General features: G+C 53.7%; 4 protein-coding genes across 4 annotated transcripts; all 4 read left to right on the top strand.

Moving 5' to 3' along the window:
* The first annotated feature begins 922 nt into the window (after nucleotides 1-922).
* On the top strand, nucleotides 923-5520 carry MAPK3 (mitogen-activated protein kinase 3). The gene is made up of 7 exons (XM_006896552.1): nucleotides 923-1104; nucleotides 3366-3555; nucleotides 4166-4282; nucleotides 4421-4535; nucleotides 4933-5064; nucleotides 5200-5309; nucleotides 5398-5520. Exons 1-7 carry the CDS (start codon nucleotides 1094-1096, stop codon nucleotides 5518-5520), a joined length of 798 nt encoding a protein of 265 aa, XP_006896614.1. The 5' UTR covers nucleotides 923-1093.
* Nucleotides 5521-7627: 2107 nt separating this feature from the next.
* GDPD3 (glycerophosphodiester phosphodiesterase domain containing 3) lies at nucleotides 7628-15206 on the top strand. The gene is made up of 10 exons (XM_006896620.1): nucleotides 7628-7766; nucleotides 8036-8078; nucleotides 8290-8425; nucleotides 8516-8561; nucleotides 8714-8832; nucleotides 8931-9020; nucleotides 10703-10836; nucleotides 12303-12362; nucleotides 12473-12524; nucleotides 15069-15206. Exons 1-10 carry the CDS (start codon nucleotides 7628-7630, stop codon nucleotides 15204-15206), a joined length of 957 nt encoding a protein of 318 aa, XP_006896682.1.
* A 1509-nt stretch (nucleotides 15207-16715) lies between these two features.
* YPEL3 (yippee-like 3 (Drosophila)) lies at nucleotides 16716-20163 on the top strand. Its single transcript, XM_006896551.1, has 5 exons — nucleotides 16716-16834; nucleotides 17461-17643; nucleotides 17737-17780; nucleotides 17958-18066; nucleotides 19692-20163. The coding sequence occupies exons 2-5, from the start codon at nucleotides 17527-17529 to the stop codon at nucleotides 19779-19781; spliced, it is 360 nt and encodes a 119-aa protein (XP_006896613.1). The 5' UTR covers nucleotides 16716-16834; nucleotides 17461-17526; the 3' UTR covers nucleotides 19782-20163.
* Nucleotides 20164-21152: 989 nt separating this feature from the next.
* On the top strand, nucleotides 21153-25199 carry TBX6 (T-box 6). Its single transcript, XM_006896550.1, has 8 exons — nucleotides 21153-21270; nucleotides 21350-21584; nucleotides 22822-23089; nucleotides 23195-23341; nucleotides 23419-23489; nucleotides 24573-24646; nucleotides 24729-24912; nucleotides 24983-25199. The coding sequence occupies exons 1-8, from the start codon at nucleotides 21153-21155 to the stop codon at nucleotides 25197-25199; spliced, it is 1314 nt and encodes a 437-aa protein (XP_006896612.1).
* The last annotated feature ends 382 nt before the right edge of the window (nucleotides 25200-25581 follow it).

Genomic DNA, 25581 nt, shown 5'->3' with positions numbered 1-25581 from the left:
GGGGGTGCTCTCGGAGCCGGGGAGGAGGGGGTAGGGGTGCTGAGTACTTCCTGAGACGTCCTGAAGAACAGTGGGTTCTGGAGGCTCAGGAAGCGTCCCGGGGAGGGGACCTTTGAATGCTTTCGGGGGAGAGGGGGCTTGCACGGCCTTTGAACGGACCGTCCCTTCCATAGCGTGAATGTATCTGGGGGATCTGGGGCCCTTGGGGAGAAAGGAGGGAAGACCTGGGGCAGAGACATGAGATGTTCTTGGAGAGAGAAAATCCTCAGTGAAGAGGGGAGTGCAGGCAGGACCTTCGCTGGAGGGAGGATGCCTGTGATTCTCCAGGGAGGCTGTACCAGAGCAGTTTGGGAGGAGAGCCCTGGCCTGAGCTGGGTGGGACAGGGCTTTGGGCTGGGGACTCTCTCCCAGCTCCTCTGGCTGCCCTGGCCTTTTGTTTCCCTGGGAACCAACGGGCTCTGCTGTCCAGGTACCCCTCCCTGGCACCCACCCCTGGCTCATGCCTCCTTTGCCAGCCCTTCCTTGAATGCCCTTCGTCCTCCACGCAGATCTGCCTCTGGACCTGCCAGAGGTTCAGGGCACGCATTCTGGGGAGGAGAGGATGGAGGGTCAGAGAGAAGAATAAAAACAGAATGAAAGGGGCGTGAGGAGAGGGGAAGTTGGTGATGGTCAGCCTCTTCCTCTGTTTGTGAAGTCACTGACTTCACTGGCCGGCAGCCTGGCTGGTCCCCAGCCTAGTCCCTGGAGATCCCAGGCCTTCACAGCAGGAAGGAACCACCATTGTTTATGAATTAGCCAGAGAGCCTCTCCTGCTCCCTGCTCCCTGCTCCCTGCTCTCCCTGCCAAGGCCTGGGTGGGGCCTCCAGCCCTTGACTCCCCCTTTGTAAGGCCAGACCATTAACGACTCTCTGGCCCTCTCAGCTCAGCTTATGACCACGTGCGCAAGACTCGGGTGGCCATCAAGAAGATCAGCCCCTTTGAGCATCAGACCTACTGCCAGCGCACGCTGAGGGAGATCCAGATCTTGCTGCGTTTCCGCCATGAGAATGTCATTGGCATCAGAGACATCCTGCGAGCACCCACCCTAGAAGCCATGAGGGACGTGTATCCTTCACCTCTACCAGCTGGCTGGCCAGGCTTGGCCTCAGAGCTGGGCTGGGGGCGATACTGACATTCTTTCTGTTTCCTTCTTCACTCCTCCTCTATCAACACTCCTCCCCTCCCCCCCCCCAAAAAAAAGAAACTTTCCAGCCTGAGAGGCAACAGATTGTAAGCAGCCTGGGTCTCCTTGAATCCTGGCCGGCTGCAGACAGGCTGTGTAGCCCTGGGCTAGTCCCATCTTTGCTCTGTGCCACAGTGTGGGGGCTGGGTGAGATCACGTCTATGGGAGCTTTGTCTTCCGACATCTGCAGTTTTGTGACAGGACCCACAGCCTCTGCCCACAGTCGGGCCTTGCTTAACAGACTGATGATTCTTTCCTCTGCGGGCCCCAGACTAGAAGGAAAGCCGAAAATAGCCTTTTCTTGAGGGCCTACTATGTGGCCAGTCATGCCTGCCAAGGGCTTGAATGCTTCCTAGTCTCCCATCTGCACCATGAGATGGGCCTCCTCGGCTCCATTTCAGTGATGAGCAAACTCACAGTCATTTCTGTTGAGTTGGAACTGACACATAACTGACCCTGCAGCAGGTTTTCAGAGCCCGTGAATCACACGGGAGGAGAAGGTGTGTCTTTCTCCCTCAGAGAAGCTGGTGTAATCGAACTTCCTCCCTTTGGGTTGGCAGTACAACTCCTTACCCATTCAGCCGCCAGTACTGCCTGATGAGGGAACAGAGACTCAGAAAGTCTAAACTCAAGTGCTGCTGTTGTTGCCTCCTCCCCTCCCCTAAATAAGAACCTGCTCTTCTCCTCTAGAACTTTTCATTTCAGAGCACACCCCAGTCACCTTGGTACTTGAACCTTGCCCAGGGAGGGACGATCTATCTTACCCTATTATGACTGTCTTTGTTGTCCACTTCCTGATGGGTTGTGCTCTCAAGTTTATGATGCTCATCATGCCGTTGTCCACCCAATGGTGGGGACTTGCACTGCAGTCATCTGCCACCTTCACCGTCAACTTGACCAGTACACTCTGTGCTTACCCTTGGGTTACTATGTGACCTACCACTCGCTGCCTCTCCCTGGGTGGTGCCTCACTGTTACAGTGCAAAGTTGGTTCAGGTGTCCTCAGAAGGCCCTTCTGGGGCTGTTTCTCAAAGACATCTCATACTTATTTCTTCAGAGAGAAGTCCAGAGGCATTTATTCAGTGGCTTTGTCATACTCATTTTAATCTTCAAAATGCAAATGTACACTTACTCCTCAATCTCCTGACACATGGCCAACGACGATGCTTCTTTGAGTAGGAGTGTACTGTTGGAAATACCGCCTTATTCTTTGTGCACAGATCAATCCCAGAAGGCAGGCATTTAAAAATAAGCAAATATTTATTGCATGCCAGATGGTGTTCATACATTATCTCACTTAACCCTCTTAACAGCCAGGTGGCACAGACACTTATAATGGCAATAATGGTTGTTGTTTGCTGCGTACGTACGACGCATCAGACACCAGACCGGGCTGGCTGCCCTATGCGAGTCCTTCCATCCCATTCTCACAGTCCTCTTGGAAGAACAGTTCTTTCCCCCCATTTACAGATGAAGAGATAGAAGTAGTGACAGGTCCCAGAGCCAATGAGTAGTGGACTTGTTATGTCCTGTTGAGTCAAAAGTGACCACATAGCTGACCCACCATTGGGTTTTCAGAGGCTGTAAATCACATGGGAGGAGATTGCCTATCTTCCTTCCTCAGAGTCGTTAGTGGGTTGGCAGCAAAACTCCTTACCGCTAAGCCACTAGAGCTCCTTGTTTACCATCAAGTCAGAAGTGTCTTGTGGCTGACCCTTCAGCAGGTTTTCGGAGGTGGTAAATCACATGAGACAGAAGAGATTGCTTCTCTTTTTTTGCGTGGAGCAATTGGTGGATCCAAACTATGTATCGTTAGGTTGGCAGCACAACCGCTTTACCACTAGGCCACCAGAGTTCCTTAGGGATCTCAAATTTGGTTGGTGTGTTAATGCCAAAGGTGATTCTCTTAACTCTGAGGGAACCAGAGCCATGGGATCGAAGTGTGTGGCTCAGGAAGGGCAGGTTGTGAAGGGCTTCACTGTTGAGTGGGAAAGAGCCTTGTGTGGCTGATGCTTTGGGTAAGTCGGAATCCAAAGGGCTCCCACTGGAGGGTACGTGCATTCTAAGTCACCAGGGCTTGTTCTCCTTAACCCAGTGCCTCTCGCCACCCGGCCCGGGGTGGGGATCTCTGGTGCCCCCTCAGCTACATTGTGCAGGACCTCATGGAGACAGATCTGTACAAGTTGCTCAAAAGTCAACAGCTGAGCAATGACCACATCTGCTACTTCCTCTACCAGATTCTGCGGGGCCTCAAGTACATCCACTCGGCCAACGTGCTCCACCGAGACCTAAAGCCCTCCAACCTGCTCATCAACACCACCTGTGACCTTAAGGTCAGGGGTGAGGGTGCTCCTCTCCTCTTCCTGAGGCTTTTAGGGGGCCTGGTAGGCTAGAGCCATCCTCTTCTGTCCGTGTTTGGTTTCTTCACCTCCCTCAGGCGTACAGTTACCTTTCTCAAAGGTCTTGGCCCCCTAAGGTCCTGGTGGGCTGGGAGACAGATTTTTCCGTAGCCCACAGAAGAATTTCAAACTGACAGTTGGGAAACGAGTGGCATGGCCTCAGGAGTGAGCTCCCTGTTTCCGGCCTGGCAAAGGCTCTAGGAACTTCCTGGGGGCAAAGGGTATCAGGGAAAGCTTCCTGGAGGAAGTAGGATAGACAGGCATTGTGAAAGCAGTCTATTTACTATGTATGCAAGGGGGCCCCCTCGGTGGATGAAAGGAGGCTGAGAGTGTTCCTGCTTCCTTCTCACAGAGTAGTCTGCTCTGCCAAGGGCAGGACAGTGCCCACCAGTGGAAAGGGGAGTCTTCCTAATTGGCACAGAGACACAATGTCAGTCAGCAGAAGCTTTTTGTAGGGGAACAGTATGAACAAAGACTTGGTGATATGATTGCGTGATCCATGGAGGCCTGAGCACCACGCTCAGCAGCCTGTGTTTGATTTCAGGTCTGTGATTTCGGCCTGGCCAGGATTGCTGACCCTGAGCATGACCACACTGGCTTCCTGACTGAGTACGTGGCTACACGCTGGTACCGGGCACCAGAGATCATGCTCAACTCCAAGGTAGGGGAGCTGCCCACTGCTCCAGGCAGAGGGCCAAGCTCCAGGAGTCCCTGGGTGACCTCCAGGCTAGGCACTGACCCCCGTGATGCAGGTAGCCCACCCCTGGGGCTTGCCACATCACTTTCTCCCTCTCTTCAGGGCTACACCAAGTCTATCGACATCTGGTCCGTGGGCTGCATCCTGGCTGAGATGCTCTCTAACCGGCCCATCTTCCCCGGCAAGCACTACCTGGACCAGCTCAACCACATTCTGAGTGAGGGGGACTATCGCGGGGGCGGGCATTGGTTTATCAGAAATGAAAGTTCCTTAGTGCTGGCTTAGCTGTAGGTTTGACACAAGGCAAGGCCCTGTATCATCTCACAGTATGTCATTGAGAAATAGTGTTTCTGTTCGGGTTGGCCGTGCAACTGCTGCTGACTACCAAGCTGCCAGAGCTCCCGTGAGCGTTCCCATTTGGTTGGTGGGAAAGGCACAGCTAAGCCCAATGCTCCGGGTATTCCTAATGCAGACCTGCTGCATTTCATCACCTGGGGAGATGGCAGAGGGCCTGGGGCAAACCCTGGAGATAGGAAAAGGGCTTGTTCCTGTCCTCTTTCCTGTTCCACTCCCAGAAGGGGAGAAAAGCTCTCAGCAATGTGCCTTACCCACAGGTATTCTGGGCTCCCCATCCCAGGAAGACCTGAACTGTATCATCAACATGAAGGCCCGCAACTACCTGCAGTCTTTGCCGGCCAAGACCAAGGTGGCCTGGACCAAGCTTTTCCCCAAGTCAGACCCCAAAGGTGAAAGAGCCCTGGGGACTGGAGTGAGATGAACACTGAGGGTAGAGTGAGGGGCGCCCGGCCGCTGTCTGAGTAGCCAGGCTCCTGGGAACTCCTCAGACATTCCCTTTGACCCTGACTCCTGCTCTTCCCCAGCCCTTGACCTGCTGGACCGGATGCTGACCTTTAACCCCAACAAACGGATCACGGTGGAGGAGGCACTGGCCCACCCCTACCTGGAGCAGTACTACGACCCCACGGATGAGGCGAGTCAGATGCCGTTAGCGAGGCTGGGGGGGTCACGCAGGTACCCTCAAGGACTAGCCTAAGCCCTTGCTGTCTTTGGCTCCACAGCCCGTGGCCGAGGAGCCCTTCACCTTTGACATGGAACTGGATGATCTGCCCAAGGAGCGGCTGAAAGAGCTCATCTTCCAGGAGACGGCTCGCTTCCAGCCTGGGGCACTGGAGGCCACCTAACTATGGTGGATGCCCCTGCTTCCAAGGGCTTGGTAAGTGCTCCCCACCACCGATGGCCAAGTTACCCTAATACCAACTGGTGTCCACCCTGCCTGCATATGGTCTCACACTAGTGATCTGCTTGTATGATGGCAAGAGATGGTCCCAGGGGCTGTCTGTGCCTCACAACTGTGGTCTGTCCCAAATGTCTCCCTGTTAACTCTCCCTCCTCCAGCCCCAGGAGCCATTCCAGGCCCCAAGAGGTTATTGTGGGCTCTTTCACCAACTGCGCAATAGGACCCAGCCCTGACTCTCCATGTGGGCAGGGAGGTGGGTGGGGCAGTGATTGCTTTGGGAGGAACCCAGCAGCACCCTGTCTGACCCAGATGCCAGGCCCGCTCACACCTAGTGCTCAGGCCCATGGTTTGAACACCTTGGGGAAACCTGCTGGGCCCGCCGTCCCTCCACCGCATTTTTCCTCGCACTGGTCTCCTTCCTGCCTTTCACCAGCTGAGGCAAGTAGAAAGAAGGCAGACAGACCTGGGTCCCTGGCTCTGCCATTTACGAGCCTGCATGATCTGAGAGAGACACCTCTCTTTCCTGTGCCTCAGTTGCCTGGAGCCCATTCTATAAAAAGAGCAAAGCTTTCAGAGTATTATGCACTGTTTTAAGAGGTTTCTATGTGCTGGTTTCTTTCATTCTCAACAGCAACATCTTGAAATCAGTTCTGTAAGCCCCATTTTACAGATGAGGAAACTGAGATTCAGGGAGGCTGAATACCTATCCAGCTGTGAGGAAACAATGGGTGAAATCGAGGTCAGGTCTGTGGCCCATCATCTCACTGGTCCTAATGGTTTCTTTCTCACCTGCCTTTTCCTTTAGGCCCTGCCTCCTGCCTGCCCCTCTCCTGGATTGTTAGCAAACGGACACTGTACCCAGCCCTGACCCTGGCAGCTCTGTCCAGGGCAGAGGGTGGGCCTGGCCACCTTCTCTCCCTTGTGCTGAGAGCTTCCTGCTTCTGGCAGGCCAACACCTTTCTCTCTCCCTCCCTCCAGGCTCTGGGGGGCTCAAGTGACCCCACAGCAAACCTTTTCCCCACTTGTTCTGCCTGCATCTATCCTGGCATCCTAGTCTCTGGTAGTTCTGAGTGCCCCTCCTGAACTTGTTGGGAGGGGTGCCAGGGTGGGCCAGGGCACTGAGGAGGGACTCTAGGCTAGCCTTGGCTTCACCTCATTAAAACCCCACCCATTTTCCCCAAAGGAACATTCCTAAGTCTCAAGGGCTAGTATCCCTGAGGAGCAGGGCCCAGACCCAAGCCCCTGAGCCCCAAAAAAGCTGCCACATTTAATGCCCTGCTGCTTCTGTGTGTGGGTGATGAGAGGTGGAGGTGGGGGGCACGTGGCGAGCCCAGTGCCCACTGCTCACCTCCCTGTGCCTGTATCTAATATATAAATATAGAGATGTCACATGGATGACTCTGGCTCTGTCTGTGTCCGCCGATGCTCCTGACACCAGTAACAGTGCTGCTTCAAGGCCTCACCTCAACAGCCCAGCCCCTTCTTGGCTGTGATTTCCTCCACCTTTGATGACCTTGGGTGGCCCGCTGACCCCCACTCAGCTGACCAGTTTTAAAGGGTTCCAGATCCTTGGAAAAAGTGGGGCCCATTTCCCCCCTTGGTCATTACCTTCCCACTCGCTCTCCAGCGACTTCTTATCTTACTGGGTCTGAGTGATGTGGGGGTGACTCAGGTCTCCACACCTCCAGATTCTTGGAAGTGGCAGGTGCGCTGTGCTTCCTGTGCCTTTGGGCCCTGGTGGGGGAGAGAAGACCATGGATTTGGTCAGGATCTACTTTACGCCCCTGGTGTGGCGGAGCATAGTGGGGTGCTGATGCTGAGGACAGGGTCCACAGGAGGAAGACCAGGGCTGCCTCCACGCTCGCCTCTCCTCCAGCCCCAGCGCGGCCTGCAGCTTGGCCTGGAGCCAGCAGCAAGCTCAGCAGGTCCCGGGGGCGTGGTGGCGGCCAGTGGCAGAGCCAGCCTACACCAGCCCGGAGACAGCAGAGCAGCATAGTCAGTGCATCAGAGCGCTGGGCCTGCGGCAGCCGGAGCCAAGAGGCGGCTCGGCCATGAGCCTCCTGCTGTTCTGCGCGCTGCCCGCCCTGGGCGGCTACGCGATGCTCTCTGTTTTCTTCTTGCGTCGGCCACGTCTGCTCCACACACCGTGGCCTCGGTCCTTCACTCCCCACCTGGGAGCCCACAGAGGAGGTGAGCTGGGCAGAGGTGGGAGGGGTGACGACAGCATCCACTGTGGGCACCAGGGTGGCAAGCAGAGAGCAGGCCCCAGGGGCAGGAGTCTAGAAAGGGGGAAGGAGTAGAATAGGGGAGAAGACACAGCACTGGTGTGGATGAGGCCTGAGGAGACAAAGGGTCTGAGGCAGAGGAGGCGAGGAGGTCATTCGGGACGGAGAGGAAGAAGGTGGCAGCAGGCTCCTGGGCCCCAGGCCTCAGGGACCCACCCCAGCTGCCCTACACAGGATCTGGAGAGAAGCTGGAAAATACTTTGGAGGCCATGGAGAAGTGAGTGCACCTGCCCCGCCCGGCCCCACCCCACAACTACCAGGAAACCAAGGGTCCCCTAACTTCCTGTCCAAGTGACCAGTGCCGCAGCAGCTTGTATTTCTCACTTTGACCTATATGCCTGTCCCTACTTTACCCCCGACCTCCCAGGGACAGTGCAGTCTGGCCCCATCGTTGTTCCCTGCCCCCTTCTTGACCTTTGCTCCCACAGTGCCATGGCCCAGAAAGCCGACCTCATGGAGCTGGACTGCCAGCTGACCAAGGACGGCGTGGTGTTGGTGTCCCATGATAAGAACCTGTTACGCCAGACAGGCTTGAATAAGGATACTGACAGCCTGGACTTTAAGGTGGGCCTCATCCCAGTTCCCCTGCCAGAGACCCCAGAGAGTTGCCACATCTGCCTCCTAGTGACCATCTTCCTGCTTTCTTCCCTCCAGGACCTGCCTCCCTACAGGGAGGAGCTAGAGGTTTACTTCTCACCTGGTAAGAGCCTGGGACCTTGACCTGTGACCTTTGAGCCCTAAGGGTGTTACAGCGTCAGCCCCCTGCTTTGACTCCCTCTGTTTTGACCCCACTCCCTAAGATCGCCCCTCCCTGCCAATCTTTCTCTGATTGCTGTTCCCACAATCCCTCAGGCCGCTTTGCCCATGGGTCAGACAGGCGCCTAGTGAGCCTGGAGGATGTGTTCCAGAGGTTCCCAACAATACCCATGAGCGTGGAGGTCAAAGAGAAGAATGAGCAGCTCATTCACAAGGTGCACTGCGGTGGGGGGAGGGAAGCAGTGCATGGACACGGACAGCCTGGTCCATGGACAGAGTCGCGGCTCTCTCTGTTACCTCCTCCTCCTCCTAGATAGCAGACCTGGTGAGGCGCTATGAGCGCAACGACATCACCATCTGGGCCTCAGAGAAGAGCTCCATCATGAAGAAGTGCAGAGCTGCTGTGAGTCCGCCTGCCCACACCATGCTTGACTTACCCCTGGCCCTTCCTCACAGGGACCAGGGTCCACAGTCCAGCCCAGCCGGCCTGGATCTGAAGGGTCAGGGAGGCTTCTGGAGGAACTGCTGCTTAAACATTTCTCAAAGGCAGAGGAAATATCCAGTTGGGGTCTAGAGGAAAGTGTATGAACAAAGGCATCGTGATGGGAATGAGGAAGCTGTACTCAGACCATGAACACTGGACCAAGTCAGGGTTTCAATCCCAAAGGCAATGGGGAGCCCTGAGTGTCACACCCCCAGCTGCCATACTTCTTTCCTAGGAGAATGCTGGAGACCTTTCTTACTATTTCAGTTTATCTAGTAGGGAGCTCTGGTGGCCTAGTGGTAAGAAACTACGCTGCAATCCTGAAGGCGCATGGTTCAAAGCCACCAGCTGCTTTGCAGGAGAAGGGTGGGCAGTCTCCTCCTGTGCAATTAACTGCCTCTGAAAACCCACTGGAGGGTCAGCTATGGGCCGGTTCCTACTTGATGGTACACAACAACAACAACAACAACAGTACTGCTACGGGAGAGCTCTGGTGGCTGCTTCTTATGATTGCATGCCATTGCTAGCTGACCCTCCAGTGGGTTTTCAGAGACAGTAAATCACACAGGAAGAGATTGCCCATCCTTCTGCCACAGGGCAGCTGGTGGATTCAAACTGCTTGTCTCTGGGATTGCAGTGCTGCTTTCTACCGCTAAGCTTTGGAATCGCACAGCCAGCCACAAGTTACACTGTTCAAATCCCCAAGCTGCTCTGTAGGGGGAAAAAACATGGAGAATCTCCTGTACAATTTGTAGAAAACCTGCTGGAGGGTCAACTGTGAGTCAGTGCCGACTTGACGGTACACAACAACAGTACTACTGTAACAGAGACACCATAGGTGGTGGCCTTACCAGGACAAATCTGTCCTTTTAGAGTTTAGGAGGCCCACTCATTGGCATGGAGTAGGAACTGACTCCTAGCTGACCCTTGGGTGTTTTGCATGAGGGGAGTCTGCTCAGTCTTTCTCTCACAGGGAAGCTAGTGGATTTGAACCACCTGCCTTTGAGTTGGCAGTGCAACCCTCTATCCACTAGGCCAGAAGAACTCCCTTTAGGAAGCTAGTGGTCAGGCTGGCAGTTCTCGTGAGGACCCACTTTGTCAAAATCCTTTCCCTTCAGCGTCTTACAGGCCTGGCGTTCCCTGGGGGCTGCATGTGTCCCGGCCTCCCCACTGTCAAAGGGCTTCCGAGAGCAGGGCCACAGTCCCAAAAGGGTGCACCTGGCACGTATTTCTACCCCTGGCATTATTTCCTGATAGCACTGAATTTAGCTCCCCCCTTCCAGATTTATTCCCTTTTATCTCATAAAGTAAAGATGTTTCCGGCTACACCCTAGTGAAACTCCCCTTCTGTCTTGATCTGGACTGGGTTGCATTCCATTCCTTAATCATACTGACTGTCAGTAGAAGTACCATCACTGTCACAGCCAGAGCACAGGAGGATAGCTTTAATAAAGACAGATTCTCTTAGAGGTTAGGAGGCTAAAGGTCCAGATTCAGGTTGCCAGCTATAGGGATTATGGGGGATCCTTGCAGGGCTCCCGCACTGCATCATGCATCATGGTGTCGAGCCCATTGCACTGACTTTCCCTTCGTCTCTCCAGAACCCGGATATGCCGTTCTCCTTCACGGTGAGCCGTGGAATCTGGATGGTGGTGCTCTTCTACCTGGGGCTGCTGCCCTACATCTCCATCCCAGAGAGGTTCCTCATCTCCTTCCTGCCCACCATCATCAACAGGTACCAGACGGGAAGGGTGAGGAGCACCCGGGCCACTCACCTCTAGCCCCACTGCCGGGTCCTCAGTCTTGCTCCTTCCGGCTCAGCTTTCCTCAAACTTCAAGGTCTTATTCAAGACAGTCGCTCTTCACCAATGTTGTCATGTGCCATTGAGTTGCCTGCGACTCATAGTGACTCTATGTACAATAGCTCTGAACCCTGCCCTGTCCTAAGCCATTCTCACTGACTCTGACACATCTACCCCCATGACCCCAGTTACTGTGTTAATCTGTCTCATCTGGGGTCTTCCTCTCCTGTGCTGTCCCTCCACCCATCAGCGGCTGATGTCCTTCCCCAGGGGACTGATCCCTCCTGGCCACATGCCCAAAGTATGCAAGACAGCTTCAAAACCCTTGCCTCCAAGGAGCAAGCCTCTCCAGTAATCATAAATAATATGGGAACTTTGAGCCCTTAAAATGATACACAAATGTCTATCAATGTGAAGTTTTAAGGGGGAAAAAAGATATTTACTGACTGCCAAAAAAGATATTTACTGACTGCCTATTTTCTGCCAGGTGCAGTTATCAAATAAGCAATTAAACACAATAAGCAAATAACATTAGCTTGGAGGCCCTGGTGAGCTTCCCTTCCTCAGAGGAGACTGTTATTCATTAAGTAAAGAAACACTCTTTCAAATTCTGAAGAGGAAAAGGCCAGCTTTTCTTGTTAGTCCACAAAGATTAACAAAGTAACAGCCAAATAAGACTGAGTAAAGTATCAGGCCCTGGGATTCTGTCTCTGCCCTTGACTTTCCAGGAATTGGCCCAGGGACTGACTGCCCTGTAGGAAGTGCCTCAGCCAGCCCCCACAATCCTTTGCTGCAAAGACATCATCACAGCTCAGAACTTTGTGTACTTAGCTTTTTTCCTACAGGGTTTGCTGAGTATCTGTCCATCCCCACTTAATTGAGCTTTAACCATCCCAGGAGATAGAGGGATCGTGACCCCCATGGCACTCATGGAGCATCTGAAGCTCAGAGAGGCTCTGTGGTGTGTCCAAGATCACACAGTTAGAATTTTGGAGCCTGAGTTTGCCTTGGGCCTGGACACTGTCATGTTCTCTCTGGTGCGGAACTATGAAGGGCAAGTGGTGACGCATTAAACCCTGTCTGACCTCAATAATTGATCAGGCCAACCTGTAGGCTGGGTATCCAGCTTCAGAATCAAACTGAGTTTTTGTCCTGACCCTGCCACTGTCTTGCTGTATGACCTCAGAAAACTTATCTTAGCTTTCTGTTTTCTCAAAATAGTGAGGGGAAAGGGTCTACCCTGACACCAAAGTATAGTTTCAAGGATATCGGAGCAGGAGCTCAATGAACAGTGAGTGAATTCATTTATCTGGAAGGCACACAGTCACACTGGTCACAGGGGTCACTGGTACCGCACACCCAGCCCCTGTGGCTGACTTCCAGCACTTTCTCCTCACAGGACCTACTTCCCATTTCCCTGTTCTTGGCTGAACCAGTTGGCAGCTTGGGTTTCCAAATGGTGAGCTGGGCAAGAAGGCTGACCTGAGGGTTCGTGGAGAGACCCACTGTGATCTTTTCCCGTTGCCTCCTCTCATCCCTACCCTTGTCTCCATCCTCACCCCCCACCAGGCTCATCATGAGGAAGAGTCTGATCCAACACTTGGAGGCGCGAGGGATACAGGTAGGACCCCCCCACCCCGGTGACTCAGGGCCTAGGCCTGACATCTGGGTGCTGCTACAGCTCTGCCATGAGCTAGCTGGATTACTTGGGCAAGTCGCTTTGCTTTCTGAGTCTCAGCTTCTTCATCGTCAGAAGCAGGATGGCGGTACTTTTTCACTCTTCTGTCTCTGTAACTGGTACTTAGTTACCCAAAGCGCTGCTAAGAATCCGTGGCAGCTCCCAGTGATCCTTCATCTCCTGGCTCAGGCTGCAGCTCTTTATGGGAGGAAACTGCCTGTGTTTCCTTCCTGATGCAGCAGGTTGATTCAAACATGTGACGCAGATTATCACCAGAGCGCCTCGATACTTAATTAGCATGTTGTTGTTCATTGCCGTCCAGTCAGAACTGACTCATAGCTGCCCCTCCAGCAGGTTGGCAGAGCCTGTAAATCCCACGGGAGGAGCTTGCTTTGTTAGTGTGGGCTTCATGAATGTTAAAGAGGTGATGCCTTGAACCTGCCATCCTGACTGATCGCTGGTGAGGGGAATGGAGAGAGGCCAGAGAAGAGAAACTCCACGCTTAGCCCAACTCTTTCCCTCTGGTTCCGCCAAGCGTTCAGTTAGCAAAGTACCACTGAGCATGCAGTGAACCCTGGGGCCCTAGTGGGGAAGGAGTCCATACTGCCAACCCAGAGACAGGAGGTTCAAATCCACCAGAAGAAAGACGGGCAATCTCCTCCCCGGCGAAGGATTGTCAAGAGTTGGGATCAAGCCATTTACAACCCCTGAAGATGTGCTCGTGGGTCAGCAGGGGGTAGGTTCCTCCTTGGCAGCAACAAGTGAGTGAGCCTGTGCTGTGTTCTAGGTGTCGTGTTACGGGGCTAGAGCAGGGAACTTACAATGAGGGGTCCTCAAAGCTCCCTGCCATCAAGTCACACCACGGGTGTCACCACAGCATCCCTCCCTCAGATTTCTGGGGCTGTAAATGGCATTGGGGTATGACAAGAAACTAGAATAAGAGGTGCATTGCAGAGTGGACAAAGGGAGGGAGGGAAATGTGGGGGGGATATTTAAATAAGTTTTTAAATATTTAAATAAGTTTTTAAAAACGTCAATAGGGTAAGAATCTGCACCTTTGGTTAACTGTACAACATGCTGCAGACTCCACCATCTGACCCCCTTAAAAATCAGTGTTTGAAGAAGGAAATGAAGGTGACCATCACAGGGGCCATGAGAGAGAAGGGGAACAACTGTGGCCTTTGGGGTCAGGGAGAGCATTCCTGAAGTGAGGAGTGAGACAGAGCAAGGTCCCTGAGTGCACAGACACTCTGAGCTTGACTGGTAACCAGAAGGTTGGTGGTTTGAAATCACCGAGAACTAGACCCAGCCATCTGCTTCCATACAGATCACAAAGGTCATGGCCAACCCTGCTCTATAGCCAGCTGGGTCCCAGCTGGGTCTCTTCAGATGGACATCGGAACCCACAAACAAAAGAAATAAGTCAACAATAGGGTGAACTCGATCCCTCCAGGAGGAACACCTGCACACAAGCCAGGGATGAGAGGAAGCTGGCGCAGGAAAAGGAAGGAGGAGCGTGCAGGCCCAAGGGCAGCAGACGTGAAGGCCTGGAGCAGCTGCGAACCGGCCCTCCTCAGGACCCGCAGCCTGCAGGAAGGGGGTTGTGTTAAGCTAGAGAAGGCGGCAGAGGCTGAGGCAGGCCCCAGAGTCACCCGAAGGAGTGTGGGCTTCAGCCCAAACGCAAGGGAAGTTGTTGAGGCTTTCAAAGAACATAGGAGAGTGAATTGATCCAAATAAGGTTGGCTAAAGTGAGGGATGGTCTAGTCTCCATTCAGAGAGGAGATGGGCAGGGGCCAGAAGAGAAGCAGAGAGCCCTTAAGAAGACGACCAGGATTGAGATGCTGAGTGGATACTGGGGTGACGGAGGGATGAAAATGACAAAGATCTTTCAGATCACTCCTCTCACTGCCCGTGTCATCGCCACAATTCTGACACTGAAAATCACCTTCATTTGCTGAATTAAAATTCAGTGAGGCTCAGTGGCTTGCCCAGCTTACAAATATCATCACCAACCTCATTGTCTGCTGGGAAGTAGTGGAATGCTGGTAAATGTTCAAAATCTAGCTCTCCAGGACTTTTTTTTTTTTTTTAAAAAGGGATCTGATTGCAGATGCTGTTTTTTCTCGTGTAAAGACTTTTTTTCAAGAAAGCAGCAAGTCACTCACCTAATGCAGAGATGATTTGTAGTACTTAGCAGTTCTACAGTATTAAGGCAACAGCCATAAAGAATCTCAGGACACAGGTGATATTTAGGAAGTGGTAAGTTCCGAGTGTTTATCACCTTTGTTTTCAATGTTATTTATTATAAGTTCATGTGATTTCATTTTAATAGCAGCTGTGTTTAATAACCATTTTACAAAAAATCCCTGAAAATGTATACATTTGGCTCCAGCATTGCACTGCCTGGAGGCCTCTGGGGAGGGAGAGATAGAGTGATGTTGCAGGGGATATTGTTTGGAAATTATATGCCTGTTCTTGCCTACGCAGGTACTGTTTTGGTGCCTTAATGAAGAGTCCGATTTTGAGGTGGCCTTTAACCTGGGAGCCACTGGCGTCATCACCGACTACCCCACAGCCCTGAGGCGCTACCTAGACAGCCGTGGAGCAACAACCCAGGCCTCCTAAGGCAACCCGAAGGCCCTGGCTGTCTCCTCTGTGTCTCCCTGTAAATATCAGGGAAGAGAAAGCACTTCAGTGAGAGGGAGTGGCACCCTGGCAGCACTGATGATGGTGAAGAAACTGGCAGGACCACGCAGCATTCAGTTCTGTTGTGATGGGGTCATTCTGAGTTGGAACCAAGTCCATGGCACCCAATAACAACTGCAATAAATATTTTCTTTTTAGTCATGTGTTTGTGCTTGGGGAGGGGATCCTGGAAGATTAGAAAGATGAAGGTTGAGGGCAAAGAAGGGCCTGAGGCCAGAGCCTGGGGCTCCAGCCAGCTTGACCCACTGGTTCCACTACATTCCAGACCCCAGAGTAATGCCACACCCAGTGCCAGCCTGGCCTCCACTCTCCTCAGGAATGTCCCTTGCAGGGTCAGCCTAGTTGCCCTGGACCCCAGCCTTATTTACAGGCAGCCACAGGTGACTATTCTGTTCTCCTGAGGCCACTGTGAGAGCTGCAAGACATGGCAGAGGATAAGGACTTTCCCATCCATGCCTCGTCCCATGAGCCTCCTCCCTCTGCTGTCAAGGGTGGGCACGGGGGGGACAGCCGAGTTTACAGTGCCCATCTGCAGCCTTGTACTCTAGAAAGCCTCTTTCCAGGGTGCTCTGGCTCCCTGAAGTCCGCGGCTCGGCCCAGCCCCGGGTCCCTGTGTCACCTATCAATTTTCGCACCTGTCTCTAGGCTCCAGCAGTTAAAAGTGAAGTAGTTCGAATCCACCAGGTGTTCTGCCGGAAAAGGAGGGGCAATATCCTCCTGTACCAGTCAGATCTGATTTGATGGTACACACACAAAAATAAAAATAATTTAAGAAGAAAATAAAAAAAAGTCAAGTCATGGCAGACATGTGAATTGACATCACCGTGATTCAGAAGTGACACCTAAGTCAGTGTTCGAGGCATCAGAGAAGACTGCCTGGAGGAGGTGTTGCTGGACAATTGGCATTGGCAAGTCGGAGAATCTGGCTCCCAGACAGGCCCCTTTAAATTCTTCCAGTCTCGGGGGACCTGAGCCTTTCTTGGTGTTATGGAAAAAAACAATGGATTCAGGCCAAAACGAGAACCCCAGTTTATTTCTTACCCGCTGCATAATCCTGGGAGATTTTTGCTGGACATCTCTGGGCCTCAGTTTCTCAGTAAAATGAGGACAATAGTAGAAACAGCCTCCCAGGATGTGCTGCAGGGATTAAAGCAGTGGAATATAGGCGGAGGGAAACACAGAGCAGAGCACACGCGGCTGGAAACCATCCTGAGCCTGGCTCCTTCAAGGACCACCAGGGGCCACACGCAGCCGCATTTCCGGGCCGGCCGGAGTCCGGAGCAGGGGGAAGGGCAGCCCGGGCCTGCGCTGGCCGCTGGATGACGCGCCCCTTATTTGCATGCTGCGCGCCGATTGGCCACGGCGGCCGCGGGGACAAGAGGCCGGCCCCCTCCCCCTCCCGCCGCAGCGGCGGCAGCAGCTGGTCTCGGTGTAAACAAGTCGCGGCGGCTGCTCACCCTGGCCGTGGGGACGGCGCCCGCCAGGAGCGCCCCCCACTCCTAGGCTAGGCCACCCCGGTGCACCGGGCCCCCGCGCGCCCAGGCGAGGTGAGACTCTGCGCCCCCGCCCAGACATCGAGGACTGCCCCTTCCCCCGGCGCCCGATCCCTAGCTCCCCCCCACCCACCCCAGGGTGCCCCAGGTGAAGGGGTCCCAGGTAAGGCTCTGCGGTGCAGGTAAGACCCCCTCGGGGAACGGAAGGCCTCGGCGCACCCAGGTAAGAGCCGCCCCCTTTCTGGATGACCCTCTATTTTCAATGAGGCCTCCTGCCCACTCTAGGTGAGGGGGATCCTCTCCCCAAGTGAATTCTCTGGGTCTTAAATGAAACCCTCCAACAGTCTCATTGAAATTGCAGAAACCCCCTCATTCTTAACCTCCTGTGTACCCTCTGAGCTGGGAACTGACAGCTCCTGCGCTCTAAAGCCCCTTCCTCCGGCTCCAGCGTCTAGGCCGGTAGTAGGGTGGCCCGGAAGCAGGTGGATGATTCACCCTGGGCTCCTCCTAGCCTCAGTTTCCACATTGATGCAACTGAGGCCGCCTCAGTTGAGTCAAAATTGACTCTGGTCCCTGGGGAGGCTGCCGAGTGGTGCTAGTATGACAGAGTCCCCATGGCCCTGGGCGTGCCTGCAAGCTTGTGGCTCAGGGCCTGACAGCCCTCTCCCTCCCTCTGGCAGGCACTGGGCTCCCTCTGCTCCCCGTGGGCCGCTCCCCGCGTGGGGCCACTGCCCCCGGCCCCCGCCATGGTGCGGATTTCAAAACCCAAGACATTTCAGGCCTACCTGGATGACTGTCACCGGCGGTATAGCTGTGCCCACTGCCGTGCTCACCTGGCCAACCACGACGACCTCATCTCCAAGGTACCCAGGCCACAGGTGGGGCTGCAGTGAGAAGTCTGGCAGCCCCCCCTACCTGAAGCCCTAATCGCCTGCTCCCCTTTCCTACCCTCTTAGTCTTTTCAGGGCAGCCAGGGGCGTGCCTACCTCTTCAACTCTGTGTAAGTATTTCAGCTCCCTCATCTCTTTCCCCTATCTCAGCTGTGACCTGTGACCCCCCTGACATCATGCCGAGGGCCCAGAGTTCCTTCACTGAGGCAGGATGCTCTGATCGCCCTTCAGTGGAGTGGGGCTTGTGATGGTGGGAGCTTCTCTGGGACTGTCCCATGTCCCTACAGGGTGAATGTGGGCTGCGGGCCAGCCGAGGAGCGGGTGCTGCTGACAGGCCTTCATGCTGTCGCGGACATCCACTGCGAGAACTGCAAGACCACTTTGGGCTGGAAATATGTGAGTCTGTGATCTCTGACCCCAGGCTACCTCTTGACCTGACCTCAGGTCACCTGTTCTCAAAATCAGTCATCCTTTGAAAATGGGCCCCTAGCTCATACAATTCAAACTGCCTGTTGAGTTCCTGGCCATGCTCTGTTCTCCCATGTTCTGCAAGGACTTTTAGACATTTTCTCTTACTGTCCCCCCTTCCATTACAGGCCCTGTGTGGTGGGTGGCCTCAAGTCAGCCATAGTGACTCTGTGAACAGGATTTGAATCTTATCTTGTGCTATCCTAACCATGTCTGATACTCCGGAGCCTATGGTTACAGTCACTATGTCACTCCTTCTTGATGAGAGTCCTCTTCTCTTTGTCTGACCCTCCCCCTTTCCCAGCATGATGTCTTTCTCCAAGGACTGGCCCTTCTGGACAGTATGCCCAAAGTATGCGAGAGAGTTTCACCGTCCTTGCCTCTAAAGCCCTAGCATCCTTATTTTAGAGATGCAAGTATAATCAGAGTTACTACTTATGGAATACTCATGTGCCACGTGTTTGGCATGTTGTTATGTCACTCAATCATTACAACAATCCTGTAGGTAGTCTATTATTACCTCCATTTTACAGAAGAAGAAACGGAGGCCCAGTGATGTTAGTCATACAACTGGTAAGTAACCCAAAGGGACCAGAATCTAAGTTTTTTTGGTTCTTTTCCCCAAACCTGTGACCACCAGATTATATTGTCATCAGAGGAACAGAGAGGGTTGTCCAAGATCCCATGGCATCATGGAATTTGGGGCCATAGGTCTTCTTTCCTTTAGTTCTCATTGCTCCTGGTGCTGTCTAGGGTTTGAACTCCCTACTCCACGTGTCTTTTTCTTATATTGCAGTTGAAGATAAAACTACTGCCTAGCTCCCAAGACAGTGAATTATCTGTTTAGATACAACAAAGAAAGATGGGCATAGGCACTGCCAAACACAGGGTTCCTCAGGCATCGCTTGGAGCTGCAGTAGCTCTGAGAGATGTGTGTTCCAGCAAAGAAGACTTTAGGCTTGCCTTTTTTGTTCCTCTCTGGCCCTGCCACAGATCTGCTGTAAAGACTTAGGCAGCTGCTTGGAATCTCTATAAAATAAAGAGGGGGGCCTCGTCCGAAGGTTAGGGACTCAGTTGTCTGCAGAAACTGTAGATTTGCAAAAGTAGTGTAGATTTAGGGAAAGGAGAGTCTGGGGCAAACTGGAATGAGCATGCCTGCTGCCTGCCTATGGTAATATTCTAGATAAATACTACTAGGGAAAACAACAACAACAACAAAAAACCAAACAAAACCCAACACCAGCTTAAACATATATTGGTCAAAATCGGCTCATAAGCTACTAGTTTGCAACTTCTGGCATATGAAATCTTTTAGATACTTTATAGATTTCTGTTAGTGCAACATTACCAAAGAATGATACATTAAGTTCTACCCATGGGGAGACAATTGGCCCTGCCATCTGTCATCTGGTGACTGACTAGGCAGTGCCTTGGCCACTCTGAGCAGCACTTTCCTCATAGGCAAAGCAAGGCCAGTTATGTCCCCTCTTCCAGCCCCTGTCCTTTGATAAGGCTTTAGCTCTAAGGATGACTGGCCCCTTCTTTCCTTTCAGGAACAGGCCTTCGAGAGCAGCCAGAAGTACAAAGAGGGGAAGTACATCATTGAACTCAACCACATGATAAAGGACAATGGCTGGGACTGACTGACTCCTGCTTTCTGAACCATGTGGCTCCAGTCCAGCCTGGCCGCTGGGGGGCGCCACTAGCCGCCTTCCTCAAAGGAAGGACACTGGCCACTCAGTCTCTGCAGAGGAAGGACCCAGCTCCTGTACATATATTTTATTGCATGCACTGTGACCTTGGGGGAAAAACAAGAAGGGGGACTGCGCACCCCCGCCTCTCCTGCGATCTGGCTGGCTTGGATCTCGTTTTTAAACCCTTTCTTCCCTGGCTGCCCTGAGTGCTGTTCCTTTAGGCCCCAGTGTCCAGTCGTCCTGTAAACTCTTCCTTCGGACCCCTTTATCCTTGCGTGTCGGCGCCCTTCATTCTGTAGCGTTTGTAAATAATAAAACAATGGAGTGGAGAAAGCCCCAGGCTCACGTGGAATCTGGGAAGGGGGTACTGAAATGCAAATACCCGGCCCTATAGACTGCTTCCTTTCCAGTCGTCCATGCTGGACGCCTGCGCCCCAGGATCCTGGCTTCAGCCAGCCTCTCCGGCACCCATGTGGGGCCCGCGGCCGGTGGAGGGTGGAGGTTCTCGAGCTCACGCTGGCTGCCTGGGCCCCCCAACCTGATCTAATCTCGGTTGTCTTCGCTGCCGCATAGGGGGCTGCAACCCCGCCGCCAACTCGCTGACTACAACTCCCAAGAGCCCCAGCGTGACCTTTGTTTCTTTTGTACTGTGCCTCGGCGCTGGGCTTTCTGGGAAATGTAGTTCTTCAGCACCTGAAGATTAGAGCGCTGCACCCGACTCTAAACTTGAGAGCTCTGTCCAAGGGTGGAGTGTTTCCTAATGGGAAACCAAGGAGGGTCCCAGAGTCTGGGCTAACCTCCGGACTTCTCGGGGTTCCCAGCTTTATGCGTAATTTGCATCTATCCAGCACATTCCTTCCAAACCCCATCTTCCTAGTGAAGGGGGTGTCACCTGCCAGAAAAGTCCAGGGCGTCGATGCCCAGCCGAGGGTCCAGGCCCCGCCCCTCAGTAGTTTATTCCTAGTGAGCCCTCACCCCGTGGGAACTACGACCAGCTGGCCGGAAGCGCCAAAATGCGCCCCCCAGTCGGAGCCCGGGGATCAATCAGGCCGAGGAGTTAATTATGTAATGAGGGGAGCAGGGGGTCGGGACTAATGAAGGCGCCAAGGGGAGGGGGGAGGTTACCCAGGTATCCGGCCCCTTCGTGGACCCCTTCGAGGCCCTAAGGGTCTCCACCCCAGGCCAACTCCAGGGCCTCAAAGAGGGGAGGGGCTGTGATCTTGGGTCTGGAAGGGGCTGAGCAGCCAGCTATAAAGGGGACATCTCTCAACACGGGGGGAATTCTAGGCAGCGTGACCTGAGGCCAGGCTAGACTACTCCATGTACCATCCACGGGAGTTGTACCCCTCCCTGGGGACCAGCTACCGCCTGGGGCCCCCCCAGCCTGGGGCCGACTCTACCTTCCCGCCTGCCTTAGCAGAAGGCTATCGCTACTCTGGTGAGCTTTGGGACTGACTCCTGTGGAGGGGCCCTGGGAGACTGGTCCTAGGCTCATCTTATATGCCCCTCATCTCCAGATCTGGATGCCCCCAAACTGGACTGCTTCCTCCCTGGAATTGAGGCTGCTCCCCGCACGCTGGCCGCACCCCCACCTTTGCCCCCTCTCCCTCCTGTACTGGGCACTGAGCCAGCCCCTCCAGCCCCAGAGGCCCTTCACTCACTTCCTGGCGTCAGCCTGAGCCTGGAGAACCGGGAACTGTGGAAGGAGTTCAACTCCGTGGGAACAGAGATGATCATCACCAAAGCTGGGAGGTGAGGGTGATCGCGACCAGGCTGGTCCTGCTGGGGGTCAGTTTGCAAAGGTAGTCTCTGGTGACGGCTTCGGGGAACAGTTGGAGCTCTGACTCAGGTCAGTCGAGCTCTGTGGCCTGGGTCAGGGATTGCACTGTGACTGGGTCATGGCACACTCTATGTCAAGGGGCAAAAGTCAATCTTTACACAATCTGTGGCTGTGTTTAGGGAACAGTCTGTGGCAAGAGTTAAGAGGTCAATCTGGGCTGGCAAGAGTTGTCAATCTGGGCTAGGTGATCTGGCAAAGGTTCTAATCTGTCTGGAGTCAGACAATGGGGTCAGGGACCAAAGACCAACAGCTGGGAAATTCGGCCAGGGTCAGGGGTCAGTGTGTAAACTGGGTTACTCACTGCTCATTCGCTCATTGCCACTGAATTGGAACAAACTCACAGCTGACCCTCCAAGGTCTTGATCTCCAAGGCTTTAAGTCACAGGAGGAGACTGCCCATCTTTGTCCCAGGGGAGATGCTGATGGATTTGAATCACTGGAGAGGCATGGTCTTTGGGCTAATAGTCCAACTCACATAGAGTAGAAACAAATGCATTACTACCAAGGAGTTGTGCTGTCAACCCGAAGGCAGGCAGCTCGATTTCACCAGCTGCTCTGAGGGAGAAAGATGGACATTCCCTACTTGTGTGATTTTATAGAAAACCCACAGGAGAGTCAACTGTGAATCAGTTCCAACTCAACAGCCCTTAAACAGCACGAAAGGCAGGATGGAGTCAGTGTGTGACTTTTCCCTGGCTCTGTGTCTGAGCCATAAATTTAGGCACTGGTGTGGTGAGTCTCCCATTCTGTGAAAGGCATGGACATTTTTTTTAAAAGATAATTTGTCCAGCAGCCTCAGAATCTAGGGCTGGAATAGCAAGTGAGAAGACCAGGACCAGCAAGTTCTGGCACAATTTTAGGAGAAAATGTGCCACCATACCTCTACAAAGGTTTGAGGGCCTGGCAGTCAGGGGTCCTGGCTCTGCTACTAAACTGTATTGTCACCCTGTTCAGACCACTTATTCTGTCTTCAGTTCTCCATTTGTAAAATGGGACCAGCAACCCGCCAGCTCTAAGATTCTGCCTTCTGAGTTCTAATTCCACTGATGCTTTCTGCCCCAACTGTGTGTGCCTCTCCATCCTTTGCCTGGTGCTATGTCCAGCCCAGCCAGTGGGTAGCTCCAGGCCTCTCCCATCCCACCTGTCCAGGCGCATGTTCCCTGCTTGCCGAGTGTCAGTCACTGGCCTGGACCCTGAGGCCCGTTACCTGTTTCTTCTGGATGTGGTTCCAGTGGACGGGGCCCGTTATCGCTGGCAGGGCCGGCGCTGGGAGCCCAGTGGCAAGGCAGAACCCCGCTTGCCTGACCGCGTCTACATTCACCCTGACTCTCCTGCCACCGGTGCCCACTGGATGCGGCAGCCTGTGTCCTTTCACCGAGTCAAGCTCACCAATAGCACACTGGACCCCCACGGCCACGTGAGGCCCAGGCTGGGACCCCAGGATAAAGACTGAGGGTGGTGCTGGATGGGAGGCCAGGGCTGGGGCCAAGGGCAGGAGTCACCCCCTTTTCTTCCTTCTCAGCTGATCTTGCATTCCATGCACAAGTATCAGCCCCGCATACATCTGGTGAGGGCTGCCCAGCTTTGCAGTCAACACTGGGGGGGTGTCGCCTCTTTCCGATTCTTGGAGACCACATTTATCTCTGTGACAGCCTACCAGAACCCACGGGTGAGTGGTCCTGCATGGGGGGTGGGGGTGCTTTCCCAAGGCTGCCAGGAGCTTTGACCTTGACTGTGTACTCCCAGATCACACAGCTGAAGATCGCAGCCAACCCCTTTGCCAAGGGCTTCCGGGAGAATGGCAGAAACTGCAAGAGGTGGGTATTGATGCACAGTCATTCACGACTGCCTGTCAAACCCCACTGTGTTCCAGGCACTGTGCTGGGTGCTGGGAACACAGTGGTAAACCAAACCAACAAATATTTACTTAACAACAGCCACGTGCAAGGCACAGTTCTAAGTACTAGAAACAGAGATAAATACAACAAACTAAGGCCCTGGTCCTCATGAAACCGGTAACTGTTAAGAGAAAATTTTAAAGAGAAAAGAAAATAAAGTAGGGAAGGAAGAAAAAAAAAAATTGGGGTTAAGCATTAGTTTAAAAGGCCTAGAAAGACTGCACTGAGGACATTTGTGACCAGATTTGACGGAAGCAAAAGGGAGGAGCCTAGTGAAAAACATTTGGTGAAAAACATGCCAGAAGTGGGAATAGCACGTGCAAAGGCTCTGAGGTAGGAGTCTTGCCTACAGGGTGGCTGCAGTGGCATAAGGAGGCAAGCCAGAGATTAGATCAAAGTGTAGGGGGAGAAAAACTAAAATAAAATAAAATAAAGACGGAAGCAGACTGTTGAAAGGTCTTAGTATGGACTTGGATTTTTAGTCTGGAGAACCTGGCTCATACCCTCAAGGACTGGCTGTAGTCTGTCAGATAATCATCAAAAGATCATCCTATGAAGTGGACAGTGTTGTGACTAAGGCTACCACTGCAAGGGGATATGACATTGCCATGATCAGTGAGGATGTCTTTTGAGAAAATTATGCTTGAACTGACGATGAGTCAAGCAGGTGAAGATGACCTGACACACAGTGGCCCAAGGTTGGATGTAACAGGTGCTAAAAGCTAGGATAGATGGAGCAGAGGGGGTCAGGTGCAACACGGTGGGGTCAGACCAGGGAGGGAAGGAGTCTCGATTGATCCTAAATGCCGTAAAAAATTACTGGAAAGCTTTAAGCCAGGTCGGCCACCTTCTGGTCCTTCTCTTGCTTTCAGTTCCTTCATCTGTAAAATGGGTCTAATGGCACATACCTGATAAGCGTCCCTGGGAGGGCAAAACGCCTGGCACCTGGGAAGTGGTATTCTTACCACCATCATCATTACCATCATCATCATTCTTCTCCAGGGAGCGAGACGCCCGTGTAAAGAGGAAACTTCGGGGCCCAGAGACAGCAGCCACAAAAGCCTATGGGAGTGGAGGTGAGTATGGCCCCAGTGGTGCTGGGGTCCGGCCTGCGGTACTGACCCTCCACAGCCCAACTTGTCCCTTTTTCCTGTCCAGATGCACCTGGTGGTCCCTGCGACTCCACACTGGGTGGGGACGTCCGTGAGTCAGAAACAGAACAGGTCCCGGCACACCGGGAAGCTACCCTGGCCCCAGTACCTCCATGCGGTGGCTCCAGTGCCGAGGCCTACCTTCTCCACCCTGCAGCTTTCCATGGGGCCCCTGGTCCTTTGCCAACCAGGTGAGCAAGACAAGGGCCCAGGGTGGGGCTGGGCTGAGTCACTCTGTTCTGAGACCTCTCTCCACTCCAGGACCAACTTCCCTGAGGTTCCGGAATCTGGACCTGGACGCTCAGCCTCCTACTCAGCTGCGTTCCTAGAGCTGCAGGCCGGGCCTGGGGGCTCAGGGTACCCAGTGGCTCCATCCACAGCACCTTTTGCCCCACATTTCCTTCAAGGGGGCCCTTTCCCCCTATCCTACCCCGGGCCTGGGGGTTACCTGGATGTGGGCTCCAAACCCATGTACTGAGCCACTGCTGGCCCTCTGCCATCTTCCATGGGAGACCTCCAGTCCCCCTTCCCCCAGCCCCTTCCCTTCCACTGGCCCCACTCCACACACCAAATGGCTGCTTTGGGCCTCCTACCCCTTCACACTTTGATTTCACTCCCAGCCCCCTCTGGCTTCAAAGCCTGAAGAGGGATGCTGGGAGCCCAGCTGGGGCCAGCTTCCCCTTACCAGCTCTCACCTTGGTGTGAATGGAAGCTCTGCTTGGCCAAATGGGGCCACTGGCCTGCACCACCCCCCCCACCTCCTGGGCCTCACCCCCAGGGCTTGGGCACATTCTACTCCCTTGCCCCAGTGCAAGCCATACCAATTTGTTCTCAGGACCAGAGTATTTTTGTTAATAAAA

The sequence above is a fragment of the Elephantulus edwardii genome, unplaced genomic scaffold (assembly GCF_000299155.1).
Source record: "Elephantulus edwardii isolate Elephantulus edwardi_28Jun2011 unplaced genomic scaffold, EleEdw1.0 scaffold00186, whole genome shotgun sequence".
Taxonomy (NCBI): Eukaryota; Metazoa; Chordata; class Mammalia; order Macroscelidea; family Macroscelididae; genus Elephantulus; species Elephantulus edwardii.
This window is presented reverse-complemented; position numbering and strand designations above follow the sequence as displayed.

Bases quoted from the DNA above. Each gene is read 5' to 3' on its own strand.
- MAPK3 (XM_006896552.1), top strand. The intron at 3,556-4,165 runs GTCAGGGGTGAG...GTTTGATTTCAG, and splicing joins ACACCACCTGTGACCTTAAG to GTCTGTGATTTCGGCCTGGC. The intron at 5,310-5,397 runs GCGAGTCAGATG...TTGGCTCCACAG, and splicing joins ACTACGACCCCACGGATGAG to CCCGTGGCCGAGGAGCCCTT.
- GDPD3 (XM_006896620.1), top strand. From the start codon at position 7,628: ATGAGCCTCCTGCTGTTCTGCGCGCTGCCCGCCCTGGGCGGCTACGCG. The intron at 10,837-12,302 runs GTACCAGACGGG...TTCTCCTCACAG, and splicing joins CTGCCCACCATCATCAACAG to GACCTACTTCCCATTTCCCT. The intron at 12,363-12,472 runs GTGAGCTGGGCA...ACCCCCCACCAG, and splicing joins GCAGCTTGGGTTTCCAAATG to GCTCATCATGAGGAAGAGTC.
- YPEL3 (XM_006896551.1), top strand. From the start codon at position 17,527: ATGGTGCGGATTTCAAAACCCAAGACATTTCAGGCCTACCTGGATGAC. The intron at 17,644-17,736 runs GTACCCAGGCCA...CTACCCTCTTAG, and splicing joins ACGACGACCTCATCTCCAAG to TCTTTTCAGGGCAGCCAGGG. The intron at 17,781-17,957 runs GTAAGTATTTCA...ATGTCCCTACAG, and splicing joins GCCTACCTCTTCAACTCTGT to GGTGAATGTGGGCTGCGGGC.
- TBX6 (XM_006896550.1), top strand. From the start codon at position 21,153: ATGTACCATCCACGGGAGTTGTACCCCTCCCTGGGGACCAGCTACCGC. The intron at 24,647-24,728 runs GTGAGTATGGCC...TTTCCTGTCCAG, and splicing joins AAAAGCCTATGGGAGTGGAG to ATGCACCTGGTGGTCCCTGC. The intron at 24,913-24,982 runs GTGAGCAAGACA...TCTCCACTCCAG, and splicing joins CCTGGTCCTTTGCCAACCAG to GACCAACTTCCCTGAGGTTC.